We start from the raw sequence: 23560 nt of genomic DNA, 5'->3' as shown, positions 1-23560 counted from the left end.
GAGCGTAACTGAATGCTGACCTATGATAGTTTGCTAGCAGATCCCTCGGATTTGTCTTCTGCCCAAAAGCACACAGATTTTTGACAGCCTCCGAAAGTTAGATGGTAATTCCTGAAAATCATGGGTGCCCAGTAGGTTGCCCACATATAACCAATCACCCAAGTAGTGGTGACTTGGTGTTTACCAACTTTGTAGCACATTGCTCATTCAGAAAGGTGCTACATGTGTTGAATGCTGCACAGGCTGTTGACCATGCCATATGTATGGTTTTTATCCACATACCAGCTGGCCCCAGATTTAACCACCAGCCTATCAAAGAGGCACAGTGCACTGAGCATAATCCTAGTGGTACTGAGCCATGAAAAATTCTCTGCCACTGTGCGATGTGCCTTCCCCTTTCAGAAACAGCCTCATAGTACAAGGGGAGGGAAAAGAGGCTGAATAGGTTGGAAACATCCAGGCACCTCCAGAAGCACCAGATGGTTGCTACAAACCCAGGGAGAGAGCCAGGGCCTGAGTGTCATCCTGCTATGCCTTCTACTCCTTGCATTTCTGTCCTTAAAACTTACCAGAATGTTGAGCCCATTACCCATTGGAATTTTGTGTATAATATATTTCAGCAAAGTGCTGAAATAATAGTCTGGTAAGACTGCTAGTGGAAAGAACAAAGAAACTAAGGGTTTATTACTACTGGGAAATAATGTCCGTCTATAAACATACCTGAATGGTGGCTTTTTACAAGCCCTCGAAAGACCCACCTGGGAATGCCTCTGCCAAGACCAGAGACAATCTGATCACATTAGCAGGTGCTACAAAGCCAGCCAAACATAATAAAATGATAATAACCATAAAATTAAAATATGTATAATTAAATTAATAGAAGCACCATTTCCACACTAGGAGTTGAGGCACATCAATAAAATTATTAGTAGTAGTAATAGCAGTAGTAGTTCCACATATGCCCTAGTAACACAGTGGAAATGGTAATAACAGAGGAAAAAACAAACTACCTCGTAAGCCCTGCTGTCACTGCCCTGCCCCTGAATTTGGTGCTAAGTAGCCATACCATTAAGTCTAGTAGTAGTAGTAGTAGTAGTAGTGATGATGATGATGATGATGATGATGATGGTTCCTTCTCCTCACAATGCTGTGAAAATAGTATTAATAATAAGGAAATTAATCCTGCCCAGAATCATATTGCTATTGCCCAGCTCCTAAATGGGGAGTGACAAGGGACCTAAGTCCTTATTCCCTTACCCTTGATAGGTTGCCCATATTTAAAGAAAGGGAAGGGGGTACATAGTAGGTGAGATGGTTGCGGGAGCTCCCCACGCCGGTCAGTGTTCTCTCACCAGTGTTGGGGAAGAGAAAGGAAGGTTACCAGGTGTAACAAACAACCCCAATGAGGCTGCAACAGCCCCACCCCAAGACTTGTAAGGCCCACAGGAAGGTAGAACAAGCTGCCCTGGCTGTGAATGGTGCCAGTGGGGCAGTGTTCCCTCTATCCATCCATCCAGTAGTGGGAAAGAGGCCCACCAGCCAGAAGTGAGGAACCCATGGGGGAAAGAACTACAGCCTCGAAGGCTGCATATGAAAGGGGGAATAGGCCTGTTGCCAAGCAAGACCCCCCCGGTGAATTCTGGGTGAGGGGGTGTTGCTGCCCAAGAAGGCGGCTCATCTGGCATTGAAAAAGCCAGGGGAAAATTAACTGCAATGCCAAGTAAGCTCCCCTTGCAGATGAAAATGGAACCATCTGTGTACGTGTGTGGGAGATCACTGACTTGGAAGGTAAATAAGCCATGAAGTGGCCAGTATAGAGCTCTGGCTTACTACAAAATTACTTTTCAAACACATATGTGGCTTTCTAGTCACTCCAGTGATGTCTTCCTTCCAAGCCAGCAGTGAAGAAAGGTGATTTAAGGCCTGGTTGCCCCATGCTGCCCCCTTCCTAACCCTCTTGAGGGATTGCCTGGCCTGAGGGCAGGAATTTAACTCCCCCCACCTAGGGTCCCATGCTGCTCCCACAACAGCACCAAATACTTATGAACATGGAGCTAGGCTTTTATTATTATTATGGCTGTTGTTGTTGTTTGGAAGAAACCAGGTTCAAGTTGTTTTTCTCATGAATTCAATTTTGAGAGCCAAAAGGGGAGACACTTGTTTTTGAAATATGTCCTGTGTGTTCTCATTCATTTGCTCTCCCTCCTTCACTCTCAACAAAAGACTGAACTCTTTCACTGCTTCCTGTTTCTGTACTCCAGTTCCTCCTCCTCCCACAAGGTTCATAGCAGCTGTCTGCAGCTCAGAAATTTGGACAAGTATATTAACATGGCCACAAATAGAATGAAGCTCAACCTTTTCCTCCACTTCATCAAAGATCCAAATTCCCATCCTCAAAAACTCATATCCAGTGTTTATTAATCCTGTTCAGATTGTTTTTCTAGGGAGTATAGCCACCAAAGTTTTTCTCAGAGGATTAAATATAAAATGAACCCTATTCCAGGGGTGGGGAACATTTTTGGCTTCTGGGCCCATATCTTTAAACTATCAATCCATCATGTGATGTCATGATGATATCACAAGATTGGTATATGTGCCATCCCCCAGTTATCAAAATCCTTTGTGTGGGATTCCCAAGTGCCTGACAGCTAGATTCTTCAGGATTTGCAAAGCATGGGGTTGGCAAAGTATTTCTTTCCCTCCTTCCTGTCAAGTGATGGGGACAGAAGAAAGAAAAGGCCTTTCTGCAAGGATCTGGACTTCTTCTAACCACTGCTGGTGCTCCCAAAAGGTGTCTTATTTGGGGAGGGAAGAAATAAATCTACATTGTGCAGTAATCTTTTTTATGATAATTCATAAAGAGGAAGGACATAGAGGGGAGGGGGAGCAGGAGCTCAGAGGGCAGCAGCAGCAAGGGGAAGATTGCAAGTGTCTGTTGTGTAATTAAACCACAATACCAAAGTCTGATTCAGGAAGGAGAATGTGAGCAGAGAAGTGTGGTAGATGAGCTAAAATACTCCCTCTTGAACAGCCATGTTTTGCTTGAATAAGGTCATAAAAGAGGAAAGTCTGTGTCTGCATTGGAATCACTTTTAATATTTTTTTAAAAAATGTTTTTAACCCATTTTAAAAGATGTTTTTAAAGCTTTTTAAAAATGTTTTAAAAGTTGTTTTGTTTTAATGTATTTTAAGGTCTGTTTTTATTATGTTTTTATGTGTTTTTAGCACTTTTGTTTGCCACCCTGGGCTCCTGCTGGGAGGAAGGGCGGGATATAAATCAAATAATAAATAAATTATCATTTGTACTATTAAATGAAAACTTAATAGATGGATGGATAGGGTTGATGTAATTTTAAATTGTTCTAAACTCTCTTTACCATTTGTCCAGACCGTAAAGATGTCATCAATGTATCTCCACCATATAAGTGGTTTGTTGATGGCCTTTTTGAGGATCTCCTGTTCCAGTTTACCCATAAAGAGATTCGCATATGATGGAGCCCTGCGAGTCCCCATAGCTGTACCTTGTAGTTGCAGGTAGTGTTCTCCACTGAATGTAAAGTTGTTGCAAGTCAGGACTAGTATAGCTAAAGTTGTGATAACCTCTGTTGGAGGATTGTTCATATTCCTGGTGTTAAGGAACTCATTTAAAGCCTGAATTTCATCCCTTTTCTTGATGTCCCTTTCACTTTTCAAGTGAAAAAGAAGTCGGCTGTGCATGGAAGAAGTCCCTCTCAGCCAATACCTGCAAAAAAACTGAGGCTGCTTTCCTTGGTTCTCCATGCCTGATTCCAACAGGGAACACTCATGCCTGTTAGCTGACAAGCAGGGGAGGGATGAATCCTATTTTAATTGCCAAGACCTGTTCCCTCCTGGAAACAGGAGGGCAAAGCCAAGGAAGATTTGAACCCTCCCTCTAAACCATCAGTGGCATCAGTTGATTGACAGGTGGGTGAAATTTAGGAGACATAGCATCACAGGCCAAATTTGATCCCCTGGAGGGCCAAAACTGGCCCACAAACTGGAGGTTCTCCATCCCATTCTTTCTTGTCAGACCTATACATTAATTAATGTAAATTCAGGAACAATCAGGTATTACATTTGGGCCTAAAAAGACTGTTGCCATTCTTCTTAGCTCAGTTATGCCTCCTTTGACCCTGCTTTGAGTGATAAAACACAGTTCCCTTCCGTCTACCGGATGATCCCCAATGGAAGTCCCCAGTATGTTGGGATTGTTCAGCTGCTTCAGCATTTTGGTTGGACCTGGATTGGCCTGATTGTTTCAGATGACGACACTGGAGAAATGTTCTTGAGGATTCTCATTCCTTTGCTGCTGCAGAACAATATTTGCGTTGCTTTTAAGGAAATCATTCCAGCACTGAAGGATATTGTTGAAGTAACAACTGAATTTAAGAAGCTATCAGAAAGGATAAGCTCAATTCTTTTACCAACTAAAAGCAATGTGATTCTTCTTCAGGGAGATACACGGTCCATGGAAGCATTACGATTTGTGCTTGCATTATATGAACATGTTGAAACTAAACCAATAGAGAGAGTTTGGCTCATAACAGCTCAGTGGGATTTTGCATCTGTAGACCATAGCAATGCATTCACACCAAAATCCTTCAATGGGACTCTGTCCTTCACACTCCACACAACTGATGTTTTGGAATATGAAGAGTTCCTTGAGAATTTAAATCCTAATCAATCTAGACTTGATTTAATCACATGGTTCTGGTCGTTTGTATTCGTGTGCTCATTGCCCACATCTATTTTTCCTGAAGCAAATACAGTAAACTGTACTGGGGAAGAGAAGTTGAGGAGCCTTCCTGGAATTGTGTTTGAAATGAGAATGTCTGGCCAGAGCTACAGTATCTACAATGCAGTTTATGCTGTAGCACATGCTCTCCATGCAATGTTTTCATCAAGATCTAAGCAGAAGGCAATGGGAGATGGAGCCAAATGGAATCTCTTGAATATTGACCCATGGCAGGTGAGATTCTCATGTCCATGTGTACTGTAAGATACAAACCCAAATGCCTTTCACTGGCTAGAGTCATATTCTTTATTTACTGCAGTAATTTATTGAATTTGATAAATTCAAATGCAAAAACAGTATTTAGCTTTCCTTGAATCAACTTCTTCATTCATGAAGGGCTTTTCTTTAGTTTTGAAATGTTCTACATCAGCATTCCCTAACACTTTGTTCTCTGAATGTCTTGCCTACAATTCACATCAGCAGTAACCAACATGGGTAATTGTCAGGAATGATGGGAGTTGTTGTTCAAGATGTCAGGCAGTACCACATTGGAGAAGGTCATTCTGCAAACAGCATGTACTGGGAAACAGGAGGTCCCTGTTGCACTAATCTTCTGCTTGCACTCTTAGGTATCTAGGTGGCCACTGCAATTACAGGATGCTGGACTAGATGGGCTATTGATCTGACCTTTCAGTTCTATTACTATTATTACCATTTATTTATTTTGCTTATGAATCTCTTTCCATGAGGCATCCTGTAGTGATAGACAATATAACATATATAAAACAGTTATCTATATAAAAAATTAAACAACTGCATATATAACATTTTAAAAGCAAAACAAAAAAAATTATGAAAAACAACAAATTAATAAAATCAGTTCAATTCCAAGGCAGATATCAACTGGGATAAAGGTTTCAGAAGCGTTGCTGTACTGTACTGGATATATAATAGACAAGGTGCATGGTTGGTATGAAATGTATGTGCATCATATGTGCTTATGAGAGGTGATAAAGTGATATCTTTCTAGGCTTGTATTTACTTACACATCAATATGAAATTTTGAGTGAAAAAAACTGATGTTTATTAGCTGGGTTTCAAATTTGTGAAGTCATAATTCAAATTTAAAATTCTAGTTCTTCACTAGAAATCATAAGAACTTCCTACCATATGTGCAAGGTGATATGCACTTTATTCCTTCTAACACATATCCACCATACATGAGGAAGCAGCATAAATTTGAGTATAATATCAGAGTGGGATATCAACAAGAGAAATCACATCAACATATCAACAAGAGAAATCACATTTCCTTCTCCAATCTAGCTTCACTCCTTTCTGAAACACATCCGTTTCAACAATAGTGTTGGGGAAGAAATATTTTTTGATAAAAGTGGAGAGTTGGCAACTGGATATGATGTCATCAACACAGTTACATTCCCTAATAAATCCATCTGTAAAGTCCGTGTTGGAAGGATGGACCCTCTGGCTCCTGAAGGAAAACAGTTCACCATCAATGGAAGTGCAACTGTGTGGAATCACAAGTTTAACCAGGTAGAAGTGATAGTCATTTTCCAAAACTTCAGGTTTAGTGCTTGCTCTAAGTCCACATTCTGGCTGGACCACAAGTGTGTAGTAAACACATGTTTGTAGTGTACATAAGTGTGTAGTAAAGCCCAGCCCGTACTGGTTCCATGCAGGTGTTTCTGGAGGCACCTGCATGCATCCATCCCTATCCCTGACACACAGAACATTTTTTAAAAAAATATTGAGGTGTTCTGAGGAAATGTCCTTTTGGGACTGATGGGTCTGACATATATTGAATCTTAGGCCGAATAGTAAATATAAAAAGTATGTAAAAATCATACATAAAAAACACCTCATGTGTTTTTTTAGTCTGGCAACCCTAGCACCCCCTCAGAATGATCAAGACCTTTCAGGAGGACATAGTTTGTTGACGTGGGGCTGCTGGTAAGTGGCTTTGTAAAAACAACAAAGAAGGCAGAGAGGCAATCCTCAGGCCACCTCAGATAAGATCCATCAGTTCAGCAGGGGATCTAGTAATTTGTGGATTCTAAAGCGGAAAATCAAGCAAATCCACACATTGGTCAGGAGAGTGTGGGTTAAATGATTCTGCATAGCAAATTGCTGTTCCTAGATTCTTATCCCATCTCTGTATAGGCCTCATAATCACAAAAAGTCATGGAAAGACTGTTGGTCAGGTCTACTCCTTGAGAATCTATAATGGATATCCTCCAAACCATATCACTTAATGCTCCATCCTGCTGAAGTCCAAATTTATAATTGTTTCATGAAGCTGCCCAAGAAGATCATGGCAGCAGGGTCCTGAGTTTCAAAGGCCAGCTACCTATGAACTTTTGCCTTTGTTCAAAAGAGAATTATATATGATTCCCAACTCATATAGATGCACACTGCCATCCTCTGTGATGTACAGAGAGGTAAACTGGGATGAGTAACTAATGTGTCTGCTTGCAAAAATAAGAAAATGAAATTACCTTCATCTTCTTTTGTTTGTTTCCTTCTTTGCACTTAATCTTTGGCCTTCCTTCATTTTCACTCTGACCTTCACAGCCTAAATCTATTATCTACTTATTCAAACCAAAGGACATGCAAGGACAGGGTGGGCTGGTCCCTTAACCTTTTTGAGCTGATGCCAGATAGAGTTGGTATACTGGGCTAAAGTGACTAAGGGTCTGACAATATTATATGTTCATATGCCACATGAGGAAAAAGTGAACGGAGATGAGAGGAGGATGTAAGAGATAGAGAGCAGGAGGCCAAGCATCTGGGAACAGATCTGGGAATATTTAGGGGTTCTAGATAATGAGTCAGGGACTGATTGTTGGTGTGTAATTAAGTGAAATGGGTGAACAGGGAAGGGGAACAGAATCTGGCTGGTGGGCCACTTTGACAGAATGGCGGGACTGCCCACCTGTCAATCACCCGATGTCATCAGGACATGGCAGCAAAAGAATATCAGGAAATCCAGTGTGTTTCTGATATCAGGTTCTTTATTTACTGCAGTAATTTGTTGAATTTGATAGGACTCCCAAAAACAATGTTTAACTTTCCTTCAATCAACCTCTGCATTCATGAAGGGCTTTTCTTTAGTTTTGAAATGTACTACATCAGCGTTACCTAATGTTTTTTCTCTGAATGTTTTGCCTGCAATTCACATCAGCAGTAACCAACATGGGTAATGATCAGGGATGATGGCAGTTGTATTTTCAGACGTCAGGCAGGTACAGCATTAGAGAAGGCCATTCTACACAAAGCCTGTGCTGGGAAACAGGAGATTCCTGTTGTACTCATCTTCCACCTGCACTCTTAGGTATCTGGGTGGCCACTGCAATTACAGGATGCTGGACTAGAGGGGTTATTGATCTGATCTATCAATTCTATTATTATTCACTAATAGGCAAAAAACCTTGCGGTTTAAGAACGTACCTATAGCCAACAGTTATTTCTATCAAACTTTTAAAAGCAGGGAAATTGGGCAGCTATAGTGAAAGCACCAGGGGAGCAGGAGATCTGACCTCCTTTCTGAGATATTGTACTGCCCAACAAATTTGTCAAAATGAAAACATGATTTGGGTTGGTCTTTCACAGTCCAATCCACTTCCTGTGTAGTTTGGAAGAATTTGGTAAATAGGATTATAGGATTACAGGTACTCTATGAACATGGCTGATTTTTAATTAATTTGAACAAATTATGAGAACACAGAGTGAAAAGAAGTCCAACAGGGGTCTGTTTTTTTCTCTATCTCCCTTTTTACACTTTGAACTCTCGATTATATCTGACTGTTTTGTGTATCGCCATGAAAATTTAAAGATTTGTTAAGCAAGCTCAGGACTATAAGTTTTGTCAGGTTTTATTTTGAAATGAGCTTATGGGAAGCATCAGAATGGCATGGGGGTATTTTCAGTTTAACATTGTGGAATACGAAAAATCCACTCGGCTATAGTGTAAAGCCACTCTCTTGGCTGTATAATTACTGTTTGTATATTTCACTTATCTCTTCCCATGAGGCATTACTATTGTCTAGTGATAGACAATATAACATACAGCATATAAAACAGTTACTTATATAAAAAATTAAACAACTGCATATATACATCTTAAAAAGAAAACAAAAAAGAATTATAAGAAACCAAAATAATCAGTTCAGTTCCAAGGCAGACTGGGATAAAGGTTTCAGAAGAGTTGCTGAAAGAGGGACATCTTTAGTGGATACATAATAGACAATGTGCATGGTTGATATGAAATGTGTGTGCATCGTATGTGCTTATGAGAGGTGTTTCAGTGATGTCTTTCTAGACTTGTATGGACTTACACATCAATATGAAATTTTGAGTAGAAAAAAACCTGTTGTCTAATAGCTGGGTTTTAAATTTGTGAAGTGAGAATTTAAATTAAAAATTCTAGTTCTTCTTAGCATACATGCAAGGTGATACGCACTTTATTCCATCTAACAATTATCCACCGTACATGAGAAAGCAGCATAAATTTGAACATAATATTAGAGTGGGCAAAATGGGTTGCATGTCAACAAGAGAAATAATTCTTTCTCCAATCTAGCTTCACTCCTTTCTGAAACACATCCAGTTCAACAATAGTGTTGGGGAAGAAATATTTTTTGATAAAAATGGAGAGTTGGCAACTGGATATGATGTCATCAACACAGTTACGTTCCCTAATAAATCCATCTATAAAGTCTGTGTTGGAAGGATGGACCCTCTGGCTCCTGAAGGAAAACAGTTCACCATCAATGGAAGTGCAATTGTGTGGAATCACAAGTTTAACCAGGTAGAAATGATTGCCATTTTCCAAAACTGCAGATTTAGTGTTTGCCCTAAGTCCACATTCTGGCTAGACCACAAGTGTGTAGTAAACACGTCTGTAGTGTCCATATGGAATGGAAATGGACTGACTTCAAGTCGATCCCCACTTATGATGACCCAATGAATAGTGTGTTCATGGTAAGCTGTATTCAGAGGGGATTTACCATTGCCTCCCTCTGAGGATAGTCCTCCCCAGCTAGCTAGCGCCTGCTCAGCTTGCCACAGCTGCACAAGCCAGCCCCTTCCTTGTCTGCAACTGCCAGCTGGGGGGCAACTGGGCTCCTTGGGACTATGCAGCTTGCCCATGGTTGCACAGGTGGCAGGGCACATAACCCCTGAGCCACTCACTGTGGGGTGATCTTTAGCTGGCCCTTGATACCCAGGAGACACGAGTGGGGATTTGAACTCACAGACTCTGGACTTCCAGCCAGGCTGTCCTCCCCATTGTGCTATATCAGCTGATAGTGTACATAAGTGTGTAATAAAGCCCAGCTCATACTGTTCCATGCAGGTGTTTCTAGAGGCATCTGCACACATCCACCTCTCCCCCCGACACACACACAGAACATTTTTGAAAAATATCTTGAGGTGTTCTGAGGAAAAGTCTTTTTGGGACTGATGGGCCTAGCTGACATATAGTCAATCGTAGGGGGAATAGTAAATTTTAGAAGTATGTAAAAATCATTATACATAAAAAAACACTGTATGTGTTTTATTTAGTCTACCAACCACTAACACCCCCTTGGAGTGATCAAGACCTTTCAGGAGGACTTAGTTTCAGGAGGACATTTTTTGTTGACATATGGGCTCCTAGTAAGTCGCTTTGATCGCTTTGTAAAAACAACAAAGAAGGCAGAGAGGCAATCTCCAGACCACCTCAGATGTGATCCATCAGGTCAGCTGGAGATCTAGAAATTTGTGGATTCTAAAGGAGAAAACCAAGCAAATCCACACATTGGTCAGGAGAGTGTGGATTAAATGATTCTGCATAACAAATTGTTCTTCCTAGATTCTTACCCCATCTCTGTATAGGCTCCACAATCACAAAAAAGTCATGGAAAGACTGTTGGTCAGGTCTGCTCCTTGAGAATCCATAATGGAGACCCTCCAAACAACATCATGTAACACTCCATACTGCTGAAGTCCACATAATTGTTTCATGAAGCTGCTCAAGAAGATCACAGCAGCATGATCCTGAGTTTCAGAGGTCAATTTCCTTTGACCTTATTGCTTGGCTTATTGCAAACCTTTGTTCAAAAGAGAATTATATATAATTGCCAACTCATATAGATACATACTGCCATCCTCTGTAATGTACGAACTGGTAAAATGGGATGAGTATCAAGAAAACAAAAAAAATGAAATTATCTTCATCCTCTTCATTCCTTGTTTGCACTTAATCTTTTCCCTTCGTTCCTTTTCACTCTGACCTCCACAGCCTAGATCTATTCCCTACTCATTCATTCCAAAGGACCTGCAAGGACAGGATGGGTTGGTCCCTTAACCTTTTTGAGCTGATGCCAGATAGAGTTGGTATACTGGGCTACAGTGACCAAGGGTCTGACAATATATGTTCATATGCCACATGAGTTGTGAGGATAAAGTGAACGGGGAGATGAGAGAAGGATGTGAGAGACAGAGAGAAGGAGGCCAAGCATCTGGGAACAGATCTCGGAATATTTAGGGATTCTAGAGAAGGAGTCAGGGACTGATTGTTGGAGTGTAATTATTTGAAATGGGTGAACAGGGAAGAGGAACAGTGGTGGGCCACTTGGACAGAATGGTGGGACTGCCCACCTGTCAATCACCTGATGTCACCAGGACATGACTAAAAAACAATACCGGGTTGTCCAGAGTGTTTCTGATGTTAGCTGGGCTGGAAGTATCTAGAAAGGATCACCTCCTCTTGGGAGCTCTGGAATGGAAGCAATCCAGGCCAAGTTTGCATTTTGCACCAAATGTGAAAGGTACAAAACACAGGTCATCTTCTCTGGGAACAAGCAGGAGCACATGTTAAGGCTCTTGATTGATCCTTTGCACCTGTGTCTTTACAAACTTCAAACCTGATGTCACTCATATGTGGTGTGGGTGATCATAGCTTAGGGAAAATGGCATCATTTATCTGTACTGTCTACATACAAAATGCTTCCTTTTTGGGTACCTTAGACACCACCCCAATCCACATGTGTCGAGCCTTGCCATCCTGGACATAGCAGGACTGTACGTGAGGGACAACAGATTTGTTGTTATGATTGTCTTCAATGCTCTGAAGGAATGATTTCTAACATGACAGGTAAGTAGACATCAGAACGATAGCCGACAGGATGCTGAAACAAATATGCTTAAATGGAGGATTTGCATATCCATGCTCAGAACTAACTGTCCACAAAATCAAACTATGTCTTGTTTGTGTGAATGGGCCATTGTAGATATAAGACCTTAGAAATAACTTTCATAATCTGTACAGGGATCTGTAAATAGAATTTTTCTTTAATAGACATACATAAGCTTGTTTTTTATTTATTCATTGCTTCTTATTAAACATCCTGAAGCAGTTTATCCGTAAAAAATCAAAGATGATATATTTAGTAAATCAAATTTAACAGAAATACAGACTTTGAAAAAAAAATCCCTTAAAAGGCTTATTGGAAAAGAAACGTGTCCAATAGGCCCAAAGATTATGGCTGTCTTAGAGGTTTTATTGCAACCTGCTGAGACAATGAACATGACATGGACTAAATCCTGCAACTGACCACAATACTTACACATAACTTAAATAATTTACAGTACATCTTGGTGAATGATATATATACATGGAATGTTTGGGGGAAGGGAAGGAGTTAGGGATTCTTTTGAGGAAGAATGTTTCTATTTACTATTGAAAATGCACAAATAAAACTATTTTAAAAAAGAGGTATCTAAATTTTGTTAAATAATTTTTTAAGAATAAAATAGGTAATGGAAGGGTGGGGGCTACCACACTTAAGGCAGGATTCAAAAATTGTACAGAAAGGGCCTCCTGATTAGATGGTTTCTGCATCAGTCCTTGCCCTTCACTGCACAGTGATCATAATGGGTGAGTGCAACGCTCAGAAGAGGTAACAGCATCTTTAAGACATCCGGGTCAAAACCTGTCTAGAACTTCGTAAACCATTACCAGTGCCTTGAAGCTAGTGTGGTAACTAATTGGCAGCAAGTGTAATTCTTTCAACATTCACACAACATGATGGCAATACTCTACTTCATGAGCAGTCAAGCCACTATGTTTAAATTAGCTTCAGCTACTTGGTTTACCTCAGGGGCAGCCCCACATAGAGCACATTGTGTTAATTTATTCTGGAGGTTACCAGAGCATGGATAACAGTAGTCAGGCTAAATTGGTCAAGAAACAGCCATTGCTGTACCACAAGCTGAAAGTATTTAACCAAAAAGCACCGCTAGCCACTAAGATTACCTGGGACTCATGCTAAAGAGATGGATGCTGGAGCACCCCAATGCTGTGATTTTACAAATAGCGATCTTATTCATCCTCCGTTTCTTCTTTCCCTCCCTTCCTTTTAATATATATCTCACCAAATCCCATAGACTCAAAGGGTAGATTGGCAAACACCCTCTTTGCCATCATTACTGTCAGAGCAGCTAGAACAGAAGTGGCTTCCACACCTGCAACAGGAGGGCTTGTGAGGATGAGAATAGACTATAGAGATTTATTTATGATTTTTCATACTAGGGGTGGGGGTAAATTTAAAGGATACAGTAGATATTGTTTAACCTCATTTCAACTTCCAGTGGTTACTGCTATAATGTATTAAATCAGCATTTGAGAAGAACATGTGAGATTCCTAAATATTAGCACCAAATTAACTGAATCATTCAGTTTCATCACCATCCTACTGTTTTAGTACAAAGTTCTTCGTGATGATAATCATATCTCTTCTTCTAAAATTAAAACCTGGGACCCCACTCTTCTTCTCCAAGTGAAATAAGTTCAAAGCCACATTTCATGCAACAATATTAAACATGTAATATGAGCTAGGTTAAGAGGATACATTATTCATGAATGAGACGTATAACTTTCAGATGCAGCTCATTGTGACAAGTGCCCTGAGGATCAGCATCCTAACATCAAACGTGATCACTGCATCCCTAAACATACTGTCTATCTATCATATGGAGACACTTTGGGAATTATGTTTGCTTCAACTGCTCTTTTCCTTTCCCTGATCACACTTGCAGTAATGGGGATTTTCATTCAACATCAGAATACTCCCATTGTCAAGGCCAACAACTGGAACATCACATGCACCCTCCTCACTTCCCTATTGCTTTGCTTTCTGTGCTCCTTCTTATTCATTGGAAAGCCTGGGAAGGTGACCTGCCTTCTCCGTCAAACAATATTTGGAATCATCTTCTCCCTCGCTGTTTCTTGTGTGTTGGCTAAAACCATTATTGTGGTTCTGGCCTTCATGGTCACCAAGCCAGGAAACAAGATAAGGAAATGGGTAGGAAAGAGGCTGGCAGTCTCAGTCATCATCCTCTGTACTCTTATTCAAACTGGCATCTGCACAGTGTGGTTGGGAACATCTTCTCCTTTCCCAGAGTTTGATATGCATTCCCAGTCTGAACAGATCATTGTGACATGCAATGAAGGATCAGCCCTCATGTTTTATATTGTTCTTGGTGACATGTGGCTTCTGGCCATCCTCACCTTCATTGTGGCTTTCTTTGCCAGAAAATTGCCTGATACTTTTAATGAAGCCAAACTCATCACCTTCAGCATGTTAGTGTTCTGCAGTGTTTGGTTATCCTTTGTCCCAACCTACCTGAGCACCAAAGGGAAATACATGGTGGCTGTGGAGATCTTCTCTATTTTGGCCTCTAGTGCTGGATTGCTGGGTTGTATCTTCATACCCAAATTCTACATTATTGTATTGAGACCTGACACCAGGGATCAGCTCAAAAGGAAAAAGAAGTATGATATCTAACTGATATCCCATTAAGTCTTATAATTCACTTCACCTGTCGTTATTTTCGTGCTTTTTTTTTTTTTAGGACTGTAAACCCACACTTTCTGTATACTTGTAAGCTTGTAACAAAGACTTTATTGGATAATGTTGCTGGGCTGAACTACACCTCCCCAAACCCTTCTCACATCACTCTTGTATCAATCTCACATCACTCTTGTAGCTGGGGTGTATGTGTCTGCCACCCCAGAGCTGCCATTTGCCCTGCATAGGATTTTTTGGGAATTTGTCTTTTCAATTTGTGATGTGACAGACATTGACAGCCTCCATTTAAAGAATGACAGCTTATTTTAAGAAAAAGAGCAATTTAAGAATAAATTCACTGAAAATAATCAGTGAATAAGGCCTATAATTACTATAATCCTATATCCTATAATCCTATATTTACTTAAATAATCCTGAAGGGAAAAAGCCACTATGGTATGATTCTTGAAGAATAGTTAACTAAGAGGCAAAAAAACTCCAACCCTGTGTGCTTTAAGAACATACCTATAGCCAACAGATATTTCTATCAAAGTTTTAAAAACAGGGAATTTTGGCAGCTATAGTGAGTTCACCAGGGGTGCAGGAGACCTGACCTCCTCTCTGAGATATTGTACTGCCCTACAGATTTATAAAAATGCAAACACAATTTGTGCTGTTCTTTCACAATCCAATCCACTTCTTGTGTAGCTTGGAAGCATTTGGTAACATGTGTGTCTGAGCTTATGGTGAGTGGTGGAGCATTTAGGGAGTGGTCTAGAGAACAATATGGATATCTTTCTTGTTGCAGTCAATTAGATTGACTCCCTATGTTTGTAAAATATATATCGCATAATAACTTCCCTTCATAAACTTATACATATGCTTTATAAATATGCAAGAAAGCTTTCTCAATGAGCAGCATAACAATGGATTCAATTATCTGGGAGGTGGTGGGCTCTCCAACACTGGAGGCATTCAAGAGGCACCTGGACAGCTTCCAGTTGTGTGTGCTTTAAGTTGGATTCCTGCATCAAGCACTGGGTTGGACTCTATGATTCTATAATGATATATATCTGTTTGTTCCATTATACCCTTTAAATTAGAAGATTTTGTTGTATAATTAGACTACACGATTAGAAGATTAAGGTATGTTAAAATAGGCCATGGCAGACAGTTCCAAAGGTGTCACTTGTGTTACAGAAGAGTTCAATGCATCCAGAGATATCAAAATCTCTCTCTCTCACTCACTCATTCCTTCTCAATTTTTCTACATGAATTCCTAAAATAACCTCATGAATCAGAGAGAATTTAACCCATTAACAGTGATCTTGTAGGTCAAGGGTTGGTAACCCTGGCTCTGAAGTTGTTCTGGTCTAGATCATAGATAGTAGAGTTGGAAGGGATCTATAAGGCCATGAAGTCCAACCCCCTGCTCAATGCAGAAATCCATATCAAAGCATTCCCGACAGATGGCTGTCCAGCTGCCTCTTGAATACCTCCAGTGTCGGAGAGCCCACTACCTCTCTAGGTAATTGATTCCACTGTCATATGGCTCTAACAGTTACAAAGTTTTTCCTGATGTTCAGTCAAAATCTGGCTTCCTGCAACTTGAGCCCATTATTCTGTGTCTTGCACTCTGGGACAATTGAGAAGAGATCCCGGCCCTCCTCTGTGTGACAACCTTTCATGTACTTGAAGAGTGCTATCATATCTCCCCTCAGTCTTCTCTTCTCCAGGCTAAACATGCCCAGTTCAGTCTCTCCTCATAGGGCTTTGTTTCCAGTCCCCTGATTATTCTTGTTGCCCTCCACTGAACCTGTTCCAGTTTGTCTGCATCCTTCTTGAAGTTCAGAGACACCAACTGGATGCAGTACTCAAGATGAGGCCTAATCACAACTCCCATTGTGCCTATTAGTCATGGTGGTTGGTGTGGGGCTAATGGATGTTGTAGTCCAGAACATCTTACCTCTGCTCTTGCTCTTCCAGTCCTTTATTATTTATTTATGAGATTTATATCCCACCCTTCCTCCCAGTAGGAGCCCAGGGCAGCAAAGAGACACTAAAAACACTCTAAAATATCACAAAAACAGACTTTAAAATATATTACAACAAAACATCTTTAAAAATATTAAAACAAAACTTCTTTAAAAATATCCTGTTGTAAAAAGCTCTTAAAACATCTTTTAAAAATAATTCCAACACAGATACAGACTGGGATAAGGTCTCTACTTAAAAGGCTTGTTGAAAGAGGAAGTTCTTAGTAGGTGCTGAAAAGATAACAGAGAGGGTGCCTGTCTAATATTTAAGGGGAGGGAATTCCAAAGGGTAGGTGCCATTCCAAAACTCATTTGGAATGTGGTGTTGAAGGAGAGCTTTGCACAGACCATGGACTGAGATAAAGACCAATAATTGGTTGTTAGAACAAATTAAACCAGAACTATCACTAGAAGCTAAAATGATGAAATTGAGGTTATCCTACTTTGGACACATCATGAGAAGACATGATTCCCTAGACAAGACAATAATGCTGGGGAAAACAGAAGGGAATAGAAAAAGGGGAAGGGAAACCAGAGATGGATTGATTCCATAAAGGAAGCCACAGACCTGAACTTACAAGATCTGAACAGGGTGGTTCATGACAGATGCTCTTGGAGGTCACTGATTCATAGGGTTGCCATAAGTCGTAATTGACTTGAAGGCACATAACAACAACATTTCATCAGTAGACATTGCATGGGAAGAAGTTAAGGAAGTGAGAAAGTAACCTTTCTGAGAGTTGATAATATTGGAAAAGGTAATTACCTACCCTGTAATTCTCATAATTACTGTCTTCATGTATTTTCACTGTGATCGCATGGCTCACAGTAATACACATGAGTCCAGCTGTGTAGGTGATAAAAAGTTCCTCTAAATCTATAAAGATGAGATTCAAAACAACCTTTTACAAACAGCTCTTGAGAACGGTTTAAACAAACGTATGTCTGAGAATCCAGATTAGAATCAGCGAAACATCACCAAAGTGTGTTTAACCCTTATTGGGCTTTCAGAGTGGTGTTGGAGCTTCTGTACTGTGTATCTGTCACAATGATTATGTCCAGCTGGGGGCAAGATTTGCTGCTAGCCAGGTGGATGTTGCTGCTTCTCCTCCTTTTATTGGTGCAGCTGCCTGAGATTGGCAGCAAGAATGTAAACAACAGATTTGGTATGAAGAAAAACAAACAAAATGAATTTGGCATTCCCAAGAATATTACTGTTGGTATATTTTTATCTTTTTGCATGCATAGAATTGATGAGATCCATTATAATACTTATCCAGAAGCAGACTCCTATGGCTAGTAAGTAATTATTTTGTTATATAAATGGTATATATATGAACATAATTGTGATTAACAAAACAGAGGTTTTTATTGTATTAACAAAACGTTGCAGCCTCCGCCTTCATCAGCTGCTAACATACAAATGCTGTTACCAAGGTGGCAGTTATAGAGCTTTGAGGATGGAGTGCTCAGAGGGGCTTCATTTGCAGAAGCTAAGTAGTGCTGGTACTGTCCTCCAGGTTCAGGCCATGTGGTGCCAATGTGTCCAGAGAGTAAATCCAAAAGTTCTCCCTTTTAGTCAATGCTGCTGGATCTGTTGGCATCTCTATCGCTGTGATGGAAAAGTGCAACAAGCTGTGACCATCCATGTTGAAATGTTTTGCAACTGGTTGCTCCACTTTTTTTGTTAAGATTGCCGATTTGTGGTTTCTGAAGCATGTGCGTAGGTCAGTTGTGGTTTTACCTACGTATTGGATATGACATCCTGGTCTTTTGCATTCAATGACATAAATTATATTGCAGGACCTGCAGGTCATGTTCTGTTTGATGTAATAGGTCCTGCCTGTCCTAGTGCTTGTAAAAGTAGCTGTCGCCCTGAGGTACACACAGGTGATACAGCGTTTGGAGTGACAAGGATGAGACCCAGGATTGCTGATAGGTGGCTTAAGCACAGCTCTCACTGACAGTCTGCGCAAATTAATATATATATTACTAAGAAATGAACTTCTTGCCTGAGATATATTCCTACCAATATTAAGTGTTTCAAAATAAGGAGTAACTTTTCAGTGTGTCCCGGTTCAAAATGTTCAGGCTAGAGATAGAGATGCAGAAGATGGAAGGTGGGGGAGAGGAGTGCATATGTTTTTTATCCATTCTTTCAAAAAGGGATCCAGTGTATATCTTTTGGAAAGTTCTTGGTCTCTGTCCCTCTATCCTCTATGCATTCACCAATTGTCCCCTAAGCTTGCATGATGGCTCCTCATATTGAGGAGCATGTTTTAGTCTATGTTCAAATACCATTGGGCCCCATTTTGAATCTATATGTTGGACCGAAGCTGTGAAGACTGCACTGATTTGGATTCCTCTTGAGACACTGTAATGTCATGCCCTAGCAGAGGAATCTTCTTCAGAGGAGGACCTGACACTCCTCAAAGCAAATGTTACAGCAGAGTAAGCTGTGACAATGGGGACTGAGACATAACAGGTGTGGTGCTTTCAGGGTCATGGCACCCCAACCTCCTCCATAAGTCACAGAGCTCCCCTGCACAGAGTTGGGGTCTGAGCCACCACTGAGTCCTAAAGGTGCAGGGCCAGTCTGCTGCCAGATGGCAGTGTCCACCTAAAAAACAAGAACCCTTCAAGCATAAAGGACTAGTCATGAGGAAACTAGTCCTCAGGAAAAGAACAAAAGCCTCAGGCAATCCAGATGTCCTGGAGCTGTGTGGAACTCTGAAGGCTCATGGTTAAAAGTCTCCAGTTCCTGGCAGAGCCTATCCTTGCACTAGCTTCCTGACTTGCCTTCGCCCTAGCTGGTTACTGGACTTCCCTGTGATTTGACCTTAGACTGCATCTGGGCCTTGTTTTTTAGGTTACCCCTGTGTTTTTACTTTGGACTGTGACCTTGTTCTTTTGACCTTGTCAGTGGCCTTGGGACTGCAGGATCTGCTTTCATCTGAATCAGGAAAGAAACCCAATTTTGCATGATGGTCCCTGAGATCAAGGGGGAGGTTTTTTTCTATTTTTTGATACTATGAGATGCCATTTTGAATCAAGATGGTGGTCTGACCTCTTCAAAACTTCACTTAACCACATTTGGCAGGAATATTATAGTTTGCCCAACAACATTAGAATGAAAATATTTGTTTTACTTATGGAACTATAACATTAAAATATTATTATAAATCTCAGTATTCTTTTGCTTCTCAGGTAGTGTCCTGTCCACTAGTGGAAAGATAAACAGATAAGTGCATAGACATAGCACCATCTCAGACAAAACGAGGAACATTTTATACAATATAGTCTGCAAAGAGCACATGGTGTTAGTTATAAAATGGTTATAGGCAGAGCTTGGAAAAGTTACTTTTTTGAACTACAACTCCCATCAGCCCTAGGCAACATGGCCACTGGATTAGGCTGATGGGAGCTGTAGTTCAAAAAAGTAACTTTTCCAAGCTCTGGTTATAGGCATGAAATGTAATAATCTTTAAAAGGGCAGAAGTTAAAGATATTTTGTACTGCACAACTCTGTTTTTGGTATTTCAAAAAGAACTTCTAATGCTAAGTCCATTGTAAGTACATTTCATCAATGGGTTGTGAGACCTCTAAGTCTATGTTGAAATATCATTGCAGCATAATACCGAATTACTACCACCAATACCTTGTATCTGTGTTTGCCATGGATGAGATCAACAAGAATGCACACCTCCTCCCTAACACAACATTGTATTCCCACTTTGTTCACACTGTCAAAAATGAAAAGGGAGCCTGTTTTGGGACTATGCATGTCCTTTTCCAAAGACATGGGAATATCCTGAACTACATCTGTGACAAGACATACAATCTAATGGCCATCATTGGTGGGCTCACCTCTAAGAACTCCAAGCAAATGCCCCACATCTTAAATACCTACAAGATCCCACAGGTGTGTCTGTTTGCTTATAGACATAGGGGCATCCTAGTAGGGAAACCTGAGGAGCAGACCCATTTGTGTTGATACTCTTGTACTTCCCCTCCTCAAAAGTAGTGTGGCTAAATGCCTTAGCTTTGAACTTAGCTTGGTCAACTCAAAGGTTAATTATACTCTATGGGGGAATGCATGTATTAGATCCTGTGTATTGTGCATTGCTTCTTGAAGAGGCACGGCCAGAAGGCCTCACAATTAAACCATGTGAGTGAACAGGATGCAAGTTACAAAGCAGAAATCTGTTTGAGTGGTTAGGCCAACATAATCTCATCAGGGGCCAGAACAATCCTGGAAAGGAGCAATTAAGCTGCACCTTTTTTTAACCTCCTCTGCTCTAAGTTTCTGCCTGAATTTTCCCATTGAGTTACAATACTATTCAGTTGTGACAAAAGTGCATGATGCACCCTCCCACCAGCAACAGGAATAAAACAGTCAAGAAAGACGTATGGGTGAAAACAGGCCACAACTGTATTGGATCACAGCAGGCAAGTGTGTTTGGCATAGCAGTAGGGCGAGGACCCACTTTCATTCCATCAGCCTCTTACTGAGGAAATGTTTGTTCCCTTCCAACTGGCAGTTGGGGAGCCATCCTTTGGTGTTGGCCAATATTAGACCCCAAGTGTGGCACAAACAAATACACTTGGGCTCCTGCTGGTCAACCCATAGGGGTGGGGTTGTGCTGCTTGAGGCCTGGTTCTTTCTCAGCTAGGGGCATGACCCACTCTTACCCCCACTAGACTCCTTATAGGTGTCCCCCATATACTTTATCCTGCCTAATGACACTTCTCAACCCACCACCAACCCATCTAACACACTGTAATGGTTACTGAGGTCACCAAAGCCAGACACTGTGCCGGACATGGGTGCCAGTGACCAGAATCTCCCTTCCTGAAAGTGAGATAAGACATCTATGATGTCTCTTCTACTTCTGGTACATGGTGTGCTGAAAATGAGATGGTAGCATCCAGGCACAAGCAAACAAGTTCACACATTGAGCCCATGACCCACTCAGAGAATGAATATTGCTTATCAGTTACCCTGAGCGTTGCCTGATTGTCACACAGGATTGCACTCTCTTAGCCCTGAGGTGCTACATCCACAGAAAATTGGCCACCCCCATGAGGAGCAGTTCCAGGAAAGTGAGGGTCCAACACGTCCCAGAAGACAACTCGAGATGTTGGCCAATGCTTGGCCAAGGAGAAGCCTTTAAAGAAGATCCCATATCCAGAGGTGTCATTGTCAGTTGTACTTGAACCCCAAAGGTCTTGTTTTCTAGGCTCTGTGATACAAATGTGGTAGTGAGGGGAATAGACTACTGTCGTGGTGTGGGCCAGCTTTGCTCAGAATGCCAAGCTGGGCCTGAGGGCTCAGCAAGTAATATAGGTGCCTACACAGGGCTTGCAGCCTCCTGACCTTGCATGTTTGCTCTACCTGGCCTGGTAGGTCCTGGAAGTTGGCCAGCTTATCAGGCAGAAGGCTGTAGGGAGCTACTATGGAGCGTAACTGAATGCCGACCTATGATAGTTTGCTAGCAGATCCCTCGGATTTGTCTTGTGCCCAAAAGCACACAGATTTTTGACAGCCTCCGAAAGTTAGATGGTAATTCCTGAAAATCATGGGTGCCCAATAGGTTGCCCACATATAACCAATCACCCAAGTAGTGGTGACTTGGTGTTTACCAACTTTGTAGCACATTGCTCATTCAGAAAGGTGCTACATGTGTTGAATGCTGCACAGGCTGTTGACCATGCCATATGTATGGTTTTTATCCACATACCAGCTGGCCCCAGATTTAACCACCAGCCTATCAAAGAGGCACAGTGCACTGAGCATAATCCTAGTGGTACTGAGCCATGAAAAATTCTCTGCCACTGTGCGATGTGCCTTCCCCTTTCAGAAACAGCCTCATAGTACAAGGGGAGGGAAAAGAGGCTGAATAGGTTGGAAACATCCAGGCACCTCCAGAAGCACCAGATGGTTGCTACAAACCCAGGGAGAGAGCCAGGGCCTGAGGGACAACCATGTTTATTTTGGACTGTGTTCTGATGAAGAGACTTGTGTGACTCAAAAAGTCTGCCTTTGCTCTTGCTAAAGAATCCCAAACTGCTGGTAGGCAGAGAGACTATGATAAATGGACTGTATGGCGTTCTCTCAGAGGGACGACCAATGCCTTGATTCTCCTTGGGTTGCAGGTTGAAAACATCCCAATTCTCAGCCTGAAAGGACTGACACTGAATTCTTCTAACAACTGTCTTTTGAGAGGGGAGATGGGTTCAGCCTTTTGTTTTGGCCCTAGCAGCTCAAGAACTTTGATCCAAGGAGCCAAGTTGTAGGGGGAGGAAAATTTTACCCCCAAGGGCCTTCTTCTGAACCTCAGAACTAGCAGAGTCTCTTGTACCCCTGACTCACCTTGCGGGACTCTGCACCAGCAACCCATGTAAGAGGCTGTGTGCTCCACTTGGGGAGTTGGACTTTACTGTCCTATACTGTGTATTATATGTGAATGTACAATATGTTTTACTTGTGAGACTTGCTGTACCTTCTATAGGAATACCTGTCTTTACCTGTTTCTTAGAATCATAGAATCACAGAATCATAGAATTGGAAAGGGCCTCTAAGGTCACTGAGTACAAACCCTTGCTCAATGCACGAATGCAACTTAAAGCATACTGTACCTGACAGGTACTGTCCAGCTGCCTCTTGAATTTCTCCAGTGTTGGAGAACCCACCACCTCCCTAGGTAATAGTTCCACTCGTACTGCTCTAACAGCAATTTTTTCCTGAAGTTCAGTCGATATCTGGCTTCCTGTAACTTGACCCATTATCCCATGACGTGCATTCTGGGATGATTGAGAAGAGATCCTGGCCCTTCTCTGTGTGACAACCTTTCAAGTACTTGAAGAATGCTATCATATCTCTCATCAGTCTTCTTTTCTCAAGGTTGTTTCAGTCT

At 41.3% G+C, this 23560-nt stretch overlaps 1 protein-coding gene across 1 annotated transcript; it reads left to right on the top strand.

Annotated features, from left to right (window-relative positions):
• Positions 1 to 4195: 4195 nt before the first annotated feature.
• On the top strand, positions 4196 to 14604 carry LOC133367447 (vomeronasal type-2 receptor 26-like). Its single transcript, XM_061591549.1, has 4 exons — positions 4196 to 4990; positions 6083 to 6310; positions 9357 to 9584; positions 13720 to 14604. Exons 1-4 carry the CDS (start codon positions 4196 to 4198, stop codon positions 14602 to 14604), a joined length of 2136 nt encoding a protein of 711 aa, XP_061447533.1.
• The last annotated feature ends 8956 nt before the right edge of the window (positions 14605 to 23560 follow it).

Source organism: Rhineura floridana, chromosome 11 (assembly GCF_030035675.1).
Source record: "Rhineura floridana isolate rRhiFlo1 chromosome 11, rRhiFlo1.hap2, whole genome shotgun sequence".
Lineage (NCBI taxonomy): Eukaryota > Metazoa > Chordata > Lepidosauria > Squamata > Rhineuridae > Rhineura > Rhineura floridana.
The sequence above is the reverse complement of the archived record's forward strand: the minus strand, read 5'-3'. Positions and strand labels throughout refer to the sequence as shown.

Bases quoted from the DNA above. Each gene is read 5' to 3' on its own strand.
- LOC133367447 (XM_061591549.1), top strand. From the start codon at position 4,196: ATGATCCCCAATGGAAGTCCCCAGTATGTTGGGATTGTTCAGCTGCTT. The intron at 6,311-9,356 runs GTAGAAGTGATA...TCTCCAATCTAG, and splicing joins GGAATCACAAGTTTAACCAG to CTTCACTCCTTTCTGAAACA. The intron at 9,585-13,719 runs GTAGAAATGATT...CATTGTGACAAG, and splicing joins GGAATCACAAGTTTAACCAG to TGCCCTGAGGATCAGCATCC.